This window comes from Muscardinus avellanarius (genome assembly GCF_963383645.1).
Source record: "Muscardinus avellanarius genome assembly, chromosome: 2".
Taxonomy (NCBI): Eukaryota; Metazoa; Chordata; class Mammalia; order Rodentia; family Gliridae; genus Muscardinus; species Muscardinus avellanarius.
The window spans coordinates 37,315,904-37,328,407 of record NC_137787.1 but is presented as its reverse complement, the minus strand read 5'-3'; the positions used below and the strand labels follow the sequence as shown (position 1 = coordinate 37,328,407).

The window sequence follows — 12,504 nt, the reverse complement described above, 5'->3', positions numbered from 1 at the left end:
TTCTTTTTATTTATATTTTTATTTTGGTGGTACTGGGGTTCCTGGAAACCCTTCTTCCTCTGGGCTACACTCCCAGACCTATTTTATATTTTTTTTTATTTGGAAACAGGGTCTCTTAAGCCAGTGAGGCTGGCTTTGAACCTGCGTGATCCTCCTGTCTCCACCTCCCAAGCACGGGGATTACAAGCGTGTGCCACCATACCCGGCTCTTTTTATTTTTTTCAAACAGTCTCACTGAGTTGCAAAGGGCCTGGCTAAGTAGCTGAAGCTTTCCCGAACCACGATCCTCTGGTCTCCACCTCCCAAATGCTGGGATTCCAAGCATGTGCCACCACACCAATCTAGTTCATACTTTTTTATGCACAATGGAAAACTAAAAAACTACTTAATCTTCTGGGGACTATTTAATCTTCTCATTAGTATCCTCATTAAAATTAGAAGTATAAACTCAAAATTAAAATTCTTGACTCTAATTTATATTAAAATTTTTCTGTAGTGGAAACTTAAACTTCAGCAAGGTCTGTCCAAAGTATTAGAAATTCTGATTTAGTAAAGATTATAACCTGTGAAACACACAGAGGCATCTCCCCACCTGCCGCCAACATACACACAGACAACTATTGGTACTGCTAACCTTATTCTCCAACAGAGACAGTTCTTGTAAAAGGTTCACATTCTTTTTAGATGTTTCCCATACATAGGCCATTTTGTTTGTTTGTTTGTTTGTTTGTTATTGGGGACCGAACCCTCGGTCACTCAACTTCTGAGCTACACCCAGTCTATTTTATTTTGAAAGAGGGTCTTGATAAGTTTCTGCGGCTGTCCTCAAAACTGCTCCTCCTGTCTCACCTTCCCAAGTAGTAGGATTATAGGTGTGTGTCACCACAACTGGCTTAGATAGGTCTATTTATTCAAAACTCAGCATGATTCATTAAAAAGTGGCATCCAAGAGTGATTAGATATTATCACTAAATGATATTTTTTTTATTTTTGGTTTCTTTATTTTGGCACTGAGGATTGAAACCAGAGGTTCTCTACCTCCAAGCTATACCCCTAGCCCAATTTTATTTCTTATTTCTATTTCTAGGTTACTGAGAGCCTTGCTAAATTGCTGAGGCTGGGTTTGAACTTGCAATCCTCTTGTCTCAGGCTCCCAAGCTGGGATTACAAGTGTGTGTCACCTCACTTGGCTAACAATATTCTAACTTGATCTAACTCCTTGTTTTCAAGGAGTGATTAGATATATCAGTAAACAATATCCTCCCTTGACCTAACTCCTTGTTCTTGAACTAATTCCTTGTTTAGCTAGAAAATATTCCCTTCATATTAAAATAATTTTCAGAAAGTCATGAGGGATAATAAAGACTATGGGAAAGTGAGCTCCATGAGGTATTTTTTTTTTTTTTTTACTGCTTTATCATGAGAACAGTGCCCAGCATAGAGAATTTGCTCAATAAATACCTGTCAAATAAATGAATATGAAAATTAATCATAATTACTTTCTTACCTGGAGCCCATCCGACAAAGAGACTGGTAAGATGAGGCAGGCATATAGACAATAGCAGAATTATAACACAGCATGAGAAAACTAAGAACTTCAAATCTAGAAAATCAATGGAAAAGGATTATAAATAGTTATTTCTACTGGAAATATACCTTTACCACTGACCTTGATTTTCAATTGGATTACTATAGCATCTTCTTGAACTGTTTTGTTATCATTCTCCTTTTATATGCCATATTCCTTGCTGTCACAGCAGTATCTAATGCTTTGTAAACTTTATACAAAGAGATGTTATGTTATAATGCATTGCATAGGGAGCAATGACAAAAAAAATCTATGATCAGTACAGATGCAAATATTTTCCATCTATGCTTGGTTGAATCAAAAGGCAGAATTCACAGATAGAGAGGTATTACAAACAGAAGGCATGTAAATCCCTACTTCTGCAGGCTACATCTACTGTCATCTTGTGACACAGTGTAACACTGGCAGTGTTGATATGGTTATGGTAATTAATCTTGATGGTCAAATCCTCAGAATTAGTGGTGGAAAATGATGAGTGTTAGTTAATTATCAGTTAACTTCTGTGACAAACTGTTTATGACATGGTAGATCAAATTAGTATAAAACCTGAAAATGTGTGCAGTGGCTTCAATAGGCAAGTTAGCTCTCTCTTTAAATCCCTAGCTTACACTGGCTCCTCCACATTAGTCATATTCACGATGAGAGTATTGCTGTTTCTGTGATAGAAATGCTATAATAAATGTAAATGTCCAGAAAAACGTATTTGGTTTTGTGTAAGAAAGCCTTGGCCAAAAACCAGGGGATGGTCTGTGTAGGAAATAATTTGGCCCTGCCCAAAGAGAAGCCTGGCTTTTGCTTCTAGGAAGTAATCTATGTCATTTCTGATAGAATTTTTGTTTAGGAAGGAGGCTGGTGACACCAGAACTTGGGTTGTGCTGTCCACATCTGACATTTTAGGTGGGGGCTGGACATTCCAGAAAGAACTACCATGTGATTTAAGGTGGTGGCTTCAAGTCACACTGTCAGTCAACTTGGAGGCTGAGATCAGGCATGTGGGCAATCAATCAACTATGTATGCCTAAATAATGAAGCCTCAGTAAGACTCCAAAAACCAAAGATTGAGAGTTTCTGTAGAGAGCAATACTCTGTGTATATGGTCACACATTGATTCTTGGAGGTTAATGTCTCCATGAGAAAGGACAATAAAGATTTCGCTTTTTGAGTCCTCCCATATTCTATTATATATAATATCTGTTTTCTTTGGGCTAATTCTCTGTAATAAACCTTAACTGTTACTATATTGGCTTTTCTTGAGTTCTAAAAGTACTTCTAGCAAATTATCAAACAAGAGGGTGGTTTTGGAGACCTCCAACCCAAGGCAAACTTTCAGTTATTGTCAAAACTGAGGGCAGTTTAGAATTGTGCAGTTTGTCTAACTTGAGGTACTCATCCTGTTTTATAATAATAAAATTAAGCAAGGTAAGGAAAGTAAATTAGCTTATGGGATAAGTTTCTAAATTGCACTGCGAAAATATGAATCCTGGTTTCGCTGACTTCACACACACTTTAATTAAATAAGATGGTCATAACATAATACCAAACATTAGACAGAGGGGTATTTCACTACATGCTTAGGACCAGAAGTGTTTCAGATTTTGGAAAGATTGCATATACATGATGAGGTATCTTGGGTTGAGACAGAGCCTAAACAAGAAATTAATTTATGTTTCAGATATATCTTTATACACATAGCCTGAAGGTAATTTTACACAACAGTCAGTGTGCTTACATTTTTATTGTATCCCCATCACAAGAGGTCATGTGTAGGATTTTCCCCTTGTGGTGTTACGTTGGCACTCAAAAAGCTTTAGATTTTGAAGCAACTGGGATTTCAGATTTTTAGATTAAGATGCTTACCTTGTACTATGATGTATCTCACTAGTATGACATTTAAATTTTAGACTATTCTTTTTAATCAAACGTGAAGTAGTTATGGTTAACTATTAAGCATAAATTCACAACTGTTACTCTCTTTAGTTTTGACCATTACCGGTTTTGTGCAGTGAATGTTTCCCTCTGAGGATGAAGATCACTATAAACAACTTTGATGAGATCATGTTGACACAAAGCCCCTTCTGTCAAAGCCATGGATCCAATTGTAGAGGGCTACAGAAATAAGGTACAGTATGAGACAAAATGAAGTAAAAATCTCTCTTTTTTTTGGTGGTGGTACTTAAGGTGGAACCCAGAGGCTTTCTACCTCCGGGCTATACTCACAGACCTTTTTAATATTTTATTTGGAAACAGGGACTCACTAAGTTGCTGAAGGCCTCACTAAGTAGTTGAGGCTGGCTTCGAACCTGTGTGATCCTCCTGTCTCAGCCTCCCAAGTGCAGGGATTACAAGCGTGCACCACCATGCCCAGCAAAATCTCTATTTTTATTTTTTGGTGGTACTGGGGTTCCTGGAAACCCTTCTACCTCCAGGCTACACTCCCAGACCTATTTATTATACTTTTAAAATTTGGAAACAGGGTCTCTTAAGCCAGCACAGCTGGCTTCAAACCTGCGTGATCCTCCTGTCTCTGCCTCCCAAGCATGGCGATTACAAGCGTGTGCCACCATGCCCGGCGAAAAAAAAAAAATTTGAAATTGGGTCTCAGTCTGTTACAAAAGCTGGCCTTGAATTTTTGATCCTCCTTCTCTCAGCCTCCAATGTACTGGGATTACAGGCATGCATCATGGTGCTTGGCTCCCAGCCTTTCTTTTAAATTTTATTTTATTTTTTAATGTATTTAAATTTGTTATAAGTGCATTGCAGTCATATATCTTTTTTTTGTGTGTGTGGTACTGAGGATGGAACTCAGAGGCAATCTACCTCCAAGCTACACCCCCAGCCTGATTTTTTTTTTTTTTGGTCTTTTTATTTTTGAAACAGGGTCTCACTGAGTAGCAAAGGGCCTCACTAAGCAGTTGAGGCTGTCCACGAACCATGATCCTCAGGTCTCCACTTCACAAATGCTGGGGTTATAAGTGTGCGCCACCATGATCCGCTGTAGTCATACATCTTAATGGAGTACAAGATGGTGGAGGCATTCATGCACACTTAAATTTTATTTTTAAAACTGGGTCTTGCCTCGTCACCCTGGCTGTACTGGAACTTGTAAAAAACTGTGTCTAGTTCTCCCAAGTAGCTGAGATTACAGGTTTGTGCTACTGTCCTTGGCTAACAAATATCTACTTTTTTGGGGGTGGTACTAGGGATTGAACCCAGAGGCATTTGACCTCTGAGCTATAATCCAGTTCTTTTTTATTTTCTGTTTTGAGACAGGTTCTCACTATGTTGCCAAGAGTCTCACTATACTGCTGAGCCTGTCCTCAAACCTGCAATCCTCCTATTTCAGCCTCCCAAGTACTGGGATTACAGGCATGTGCTAAAACATTGCCTTTAAGAAACAAATCAGTAAGCCGGGCGTGGTAGTGCACGCTTGTAATCCCCGCGCTTGGGAGGCTGAGACAGGAGGATTGCACAGGTTCGAAGCCAGCCTCAGCTACATAGTGAGGCTCTCAGCAACTTATTGAGACCCTGTTTCCAAAAAAAAATAATAATAATAATAGGTCTGGGAGTGTAGCCCAGAGGTAGAAAGTCTCTTGCCCCTAGTACCAAAAAAAAAAAAAAAAAAAAAGAAAAAGAAAAAAAGAAACAAATCAGTAAAGATATAGCAATTTTTATCTCTGGTAAAAAACTGATTTTTTAAAATATAATTTTAAACAATTCCACCTTTCCAAGGTTACTTACTTCATGGTATATTGAAGGCTTGGATAAGGAAGGAATAGTGAAAGACAGAACTTTATTGTTTCCATCTTTATCAGCAATTTCCTATAGTAAAATAAAAACAAAGATAATTTAATAATCACAGGTCTATATACTACTAATAATTACTTTATTAAATTTATCACTGGTAATTGAGAAAGAATTTTAGAAATATTAATATGGTAAAAGTAGTACTACCCTTACCTTAACATATTTGCTTTAACTTACTGGCCAGAACAACTGAACACAACTCTATCAAATCATACAACATGTGAGCAAGCAGGCACATAAATTTTTATGCTAAATTTATATAAAGAATAGGGAGATTAAAACATTGTTCTAATACAAAGTAAATTTTTTCCAGCTCTGTTGAAATATAACTGACAAGTAAATAGGATATACTGATGGTGTACAATGTCACATTTTTTTGTACTGAGAATTTAACCCACAGGCATTCTACCTCCAAGGTATTTCCCCAGCCATTTTTTATTTTGAGATAGGGTCTCCCTGAGTTGCTATGGCTGGCCTCCTGAGATCCTTCTGTTTCAGCCTCCCAAGTACCAGGATCACAGTTGTGGAGCCACTGTGCCTGGCTACAACATGACATTTTATCTATTTATTTTTTGGTAGTACTGGGGGTGAAACCCAAGGGCTTTCTACCTCCGGGCTATACTCCCAGACCTATTTTTATATTTTATTTGGAAATAGGGTCTCACTAAGTTGCTGAGAGCCTAAGTAGCTGAGGCTGGCTTCGAACCTGTGCGACCCTGTCTCAGCCTCCCAAGCGCGGGGCTTACAAGCGTGCACCACCACGTCCAGCAAAAAATTGCTGTCCTTTTTTAAAAAGTACTTTATCTCTCCCTAAAAAGGTCAATGTTGTTCTTCATTTTTCTAGTCTCTGGCACCTCCAATCTTCATCAGGTATGAATAAATATCTGTCTAGAGATGATAGCAATCGGGAGTGAAGTAGTATGGTATCTGTTTTTTTCCCTGTTGCCTTAGTTTTGTATGTTTCTTAAAAGCTCATGTGAGTACACATCGCTGGCATGCAATTCATAAAGAGATTAGTACACCTGTATGGTAGACAGACTGAATAACTGCATAGCATAAAAGAAAAAATAAGAATAAAAATAAAAACAACTATCATCACTAAAACACTAACCTTAAAGAACTTCCCATTATAGCTTATTTTAATTTATTATGTCATGAGAGTACATAGAAGTGAACAATTACCATACCTCTAATTTTGTCAAGAAAAGTCCCTAGAGAGCTCATGTAAGTTGTTTGTATTACACTAGTGACTATCACATCTAGACTATTTGTACTTCAAAGACTATTTAAGATGAATGACCCTAATTAGTTAGGCAAAAAGTTTTAATTTGTATTCTTAAACTTCAGAGTAAGCTAAATACTTTTATCTTTGCATGTATTTGTAGAGCAAGGTAGGCTGAAATCTGTTGAGAGTAATATAAAACTCCCCCTGGGGCTATATGAGGCAAAACAAAATAAATGCTGGAGAAGAAAAGAGGAAAAAGAAAAATTAGGATATTGGGAGGGGAGAACAACAAAAAAAACGAGTGTGGTAAGAAAAGCTGAGAAACAGAGAACACAGATACTATGAGAATTACAAGTCAAAAGCCCAGAGTTGCATTTCTGACATAAAACTGGGCATTTTAATATAAAAACTTTTTTTTTTTTGGTGGCACTGGGAATTAAGCCCAGGGCTATGCTACCTCTGATTCGTACCTCCAGTCCTTTCTCACTTATTTTTACTCTTTTTGTTTTGAAACAGGAACAGGGTCTTGGGGCATTCTACCTCTGAGCTACACCTCCAGCCCTGTTTTATTTTTTATTTTGAAACAGGGTCTCACTGAGTTGTGGAGGGCCTCATTAAGTAGCTGAGGCTGTTTGTGAACCTGAAATCCTCCTATCTCAGCCACTCAAATACTGGGATTACAAGTGTGCACCATAACATTCAGCTCTGAAACAGTGTCTTGCTAGGCTATTGAGAGTCTCATTTAGTTGCTGAGGCTGGTCTCGAACCTGTGCTCCTGCTCTTCCAGACTCCCAAGTTTTAAGATTAAAGTTGTAGTTGTGCACCACCACTCCCTCATGATACCAACAAGTACTGACAATAACTTGTCACACTGTTACACAATGTGCTTTGCGCAATATTTTTGTTTTCATCTATCGCATTATCAATTTTTATTACATTACACAAATTAATAAAATGAGAGCTTAATGTTAAATAATCTAAAACACTAACCTTTAGCCAAGCGTGGTTATGCATGCTTGTAATCCCAATACTCGGGAGGCTAAGACAGGAGGATCTGGGTTCATGGCCAGCCTCAGCTACTTAGCGAGGCCCTCTGCAACTTAGTGAGACCCTGTTTCAAAATAAAAAATAAAAAATAGGTCTGGAGGTGTAGCTCAGAGGTAGAAGTCCCTTAGATTCAATCCCCAGTATCTCAAAAAATAAAAATAAAAACACTAAACTCAATTATTAAATTAAACATTTACTAAATATCTGTGGTAAACACTGTAAGAAATGCAGGATCTATAAAACAAATTTCCTTCTCTCAAAGAAAAACAATCATGTAAATTAGCAAAGTAGAGAACTATATTACTAGACTAATCTTTTCATTTAAAAACTACTTTTAATGCTGGGCATGGTGGCGCACACTTGTAATCCCCGTGCTTGGGAGGCGGAGACAGGAGGATCACACTGGTTCTAAGTCAGTTTTGCTGGCTTAAAAGACCCTGTTTCCAGATAAAAATATAAAATAGGTCTGGGAGTGTAGCCTGGAGGTAGAAGGGTTTCCAGAAACCCCAGCACTACCAAAAAAACAAAACAAAACAAAAAAAAACAAACCAAAAACCAACTAAAAAACTACTTCTAACTATGATGACAATAAGATAAACACTGAGTATCTTAGCCAACCTGGTGGGTTTTTAAGTTATTCTAAATCCTACTAATAAAGTTTTGTTTTACTGATGAAGCAAAGTCAAGACAGTAACTTGCCCAAATTTTAAAAAGCCAGTAAGCAGCGCAGCATGGTTTTGAATAGAATACAAATTATTTGTTTCTTCCTTTAGAATTCTAGCCATTGAAAAAAATTTTAAGTGATAAGACATAAAGGAGTGGGCACTGATACAGAGTATTTATATATTGTAAAATTCAGATTCAGGTACTTTATTACCTTTCAACTATAAAACTAAACTTTATTATGTGAAGTATTTGTTTATTAAGTATAATACACAGACTTCAAAGGGTAGGAATAGTAACACAAATGTCCTAAACTAGGCATCCAGATTAAAAAAAAAAAAAGAATTTTTAAGGTACTTAAGAATTCCTTAGAAGGAAAGAGCTTGATAAACAGTGTAGTAGCCTATATTTTATCAAATAATAATTAATAAATTAATAAATTTCAATATCAAAAGTTTGGTGATCAAACTACATTTTGGTAAAAACTATACTTTGAATTGGAAATTTATATAAGCAAGTTCTATAATCTAAAAAAAACAAAGAAGCATAAGTTTTAGGTAAAGCTGGTGATTTCTCAACCATTCCCCTCTCCATGACACACTCATAAAATTCATAATTTTTATTAATGAGTTGAGATAACTGTCCCAATTCTGTACAGAGGCACATAAGGGTTGAAATATAGTATACTGCTTTGTTCTCTTGCATGGCACAGGCAAAGGAGCCTTGCTGCCCAAATCTTCTGAAGGGTGTCTTATAGACATTTTAAAGTCCTGGAATTCAGCTGGGCATGATGGTACACGCTTGTAATGCCTACATTTGGGAGGCTGAGTCAGAAGGATCCAGGTTCGCAGCCAGCCTCAGCTACTTAGTGAGTCATTCTGCAACTCAGTGAGACCCTGTTTCAAAATAAAGAATAAATAAAATGAAGTCCTGGAATTCTTCCCCACCTTTTCAGGTCACTTTCTATAATCCTCATATAAGGCTGCCCAAAGTGCTAGTGGTTTCTTTTCTCCCTCTAATTTCCTGTGTGTGTGTGTGTGTGTGTGTGTGTGTGTGTGTGTGTGTGTCTGTGTGCGCGCGCGCGCGCGCTTTGCAATCCTCCTGTCTCAGCCTTCCAAGTACTGGGATTACAAGCGTGTGCCACCACATCTGGCTAATTTCCACTGTGTTCTTACTCAGACGTATAAAAAAGTCATCATACTTTAAAAGTATATTGGACTTTTTGCTTCTACTTAAGAGACCAGAAATCTCATGTGTACTTCTATTCATCTCAATTATTTATGTATCCTTTAAAATATAAGGAGTGGTGATTAAATTCAACTTATAATTCCAAGGTCTCTTTGCATACCACCACTAATTCATTTTCCTAACATAGTACAAAAACTATCCAACTGCTCAAAACTTTCCAACTCTTTCTTTCCCAATGTATAAGAAAATTTAAACTCTTCACTGTAAAGACTCTAAAACTGAAACAAAATCATCTTTCCTGCTTACTTATATATTTTATGCTTAAAACAGTTACTTTCCTTTTCCTAAAATATGACTTGACTATCCTGCCTCTTTGCTAATACTCATCTAAATACTTCATTGCTTCAGTGTGTGTGTGTGTGTGTGTGTGTGTGTGTGTGTTTACTGGGGACTGAATCTAGGGGCATTCTATATCCAAGCTACAACCTTGGCCCTTTTTATTTCTGGTTTGGAAATGGTCTGGCTAGGTTACTTAGAGTCTTGCTCTGCTTCTGAGGCTGTTCTTCAACCTGTGTTTCTCCTGTCTCAGCCTCCCAAGTATGAGGATTTTGGCATGTACCACAACACACCCAGATGATTACTTCTTGAATCATACCAACTCCTAAGCTCAACCTATCAAAATCATACTTCTTCATAATGCCCAGCTTGGTGGACATTTCCTAAGGAAAACCTGTAATAACTTCAGCTAATATTTGAATTTCTCTCTGAAATCCTCTTTCCATACAAACTCTACATTTTGCATAATCTATCAACATGTCTCTTCTAATACAGCATAAGTTACCCTAAAAGCAGGCATCACATCTAAGTCTTTGTGTTTTGAATGTCCAACTCAATGCCTTACCCAGAAAGCATTCATAAACACTGGTCAAATAAAATAACTTAGAGAAATAAGTCATAAGATAGTAATGCTATCAATTATAGTTTTACCAATTTTATAAAACACTTGTCCTTACCTCTATACCTGATTAATTCAAATTATTCAGTAGGCTTTTTTTTTTTTTTTTTTTTGGTAGTACTAGGGACTGAACCCAGAGGCATTCTACCTCTGAGCTATACTTGCAGACCAATCTTATTTCTTATTTGAAATCAGGGTCTCACTAGGTTGCTCAGAGCCTTACTAAATTGCCGCAGCTGGCTCTAAACCCTGTTATCTTCCTGTCTCAGCCTGGGGTTACAAGCATGCACCACCACTACAGGCTCAGTAGGCATTTTAATTTATTTTTTCTCTAAACATTATTTCAGATAATTTAAAAATATTTTTAATTTCCCAAACTGCCATTTTCAACTTACCAAATTGTAAATTCCTAACAGAAGCGCTTCAATACAACCATTACTCTGTCTGTCTCGGCTAACTGTAAACCGTAAATAAATCCACATCAATTCTGGTAAGAACTGCAGTGTAAACCTCTTAAGTCGAACTTCGGAGCTACGATAGAGCTCAAACAGCTGGTGGCAAACAGGCTCCAAAAGCTAAAATGAAAAAAGGTACATCAATTATTTTCATTCTTCTGGTTATAGATGTATCTTTTAAAAAGGCACATTTACCTGATTTGCTTTATATTTTAAATATTAATTATCTATATTAATTTCTCATATTTTTTAGTTAATTCAAAGCCTTTACACCTCTATTTATATAAAAAGACCACATATTAAACTGACCAATCCACTAACTATAATCAGTACTTTATAGCCAGGTGTCCTGGCACAAAACCTGTGATTTTAGTACATAGGAGGCAGAGACAGGAAGATCCCATACTTAAGGCCAGCCTGAACACCTTAGTGAGACCCTGTCTCAAAGTAAAAAATAAAAAGGGCTGGAGATATATCTCAGTGGTAGAACAACCCTGGATTGGATTTCCAGTACCATAAAAACTGAGAAAGGTGGGTGGGGGGGTGGGGAGAGGGAAAGAGAGAGAACACAAAACAAACAATACCCAAGTATGTGTGCTCATATAATATCACTATACCCCTCCCCAACATCAGTATTGGGGGTTAAACCTATGGCCTTGAACATTCATGTCAAGTACCCTACTGAGCTACATCTCTAGTTCTTTTATTTTTGATACAAGATCTCACCATGCTGGCCTCAAACTTGTAGTTCTCCTGCCTTAGCTTCCTGAATAGCTAGAATTATAGGCATTTTCCATTGTACCTGGCTCACCATAGCACTTAATATATAGCACTACTAAGTTTATTAGATAATTATAATTTCAGCCAATGTATTACATTTATGTTTGGCGAATTTCCTTTTCTGTTCTTACCAACTCATACTATCCTCCATTTTAAAGTGTCCTTTAGAATTTCAAAAGGCCTTACTAAAATAACTTTAAATAAACTTTAAATCTCACATGAGACTATGATTTAGAACAATTATATTACCTCTCACTAGAGAAAAAGATTTTGCAATATGTACTATTTGAGAATGTAAAATTGTAGCTAACAATTTAAATACATACAAGAAAAACAAACCTTTAAGTTTCAAAATAGATTTTTAAAATTACTATTTTTTTTTATTTTACTTTTTGCAGGTCTGGGGATGGAACCCAGAGGCATTTGACCTCCGAGCTACACCCCCGGCCAATTTTTTATTCTTTATTTTGAAACAGGGTCTCACTGAATTGCAGAGGGCCTCACTAAGTAGCCGAGGCTGTCCGCGAACCGCGATTCTCCTGTCTCAGCTTCCCAAATACTGGGATTACAAGCGTGCGCCACCACGCCCGGCACTATTTTTTAAATATTTAAAAGATTTTCAAAAACAAATTATAAAGAAATAGCGTTTTCAATATTTAATTGGCTATTTATATGCTATCAAAAATGAAATTACTTATAAGTAACTCATGCTCCTGAAAGCTGCATGAAATAAGCAGTTTCACGTATTGCTAACTTAAAAGTTTTATTGGGCCAGGTGTGGTAGCACACTTCTGTAATC

General features: G+C 37.0%; 1 protein-coding gene across 2 annotated transcripts in view; it reads right to left on the bottom strand.

Annotated features, from left to right (window-relative positions):
* Nucleotides 1-12,504, bottom strand: part of HYCC2 (hyccin PI4KA lipid kinase complex subunit 2) — a gene marked incomplete at both ends in the record, with an annotated part of 40,846 nt that overhangs the window by 19,547 nt on the left and 8,795 nt on the right. For both annotated transcript variants that reach the window (XM_080689635.1, XM_080689636.1), the window contains 4 exons: nt 1,508-1,603; nt 3,579-3,694; nt 5,327-5,407; nt 10,866-11,045. In XM_080689635.1, the coding sequence (XP_080545761.1) occupies nt 1,508-1,603; nt 3,579-3,694; nt 5,327-5,407; nt 10,866-11,045 (473 nt within the window). The remainder of the gene's footprint in view (nt 1-1,507; nt 1,604-3,578; nt 3,695-5,326; nt 5,408-10,865; nt 11,046-12,504) is intronic.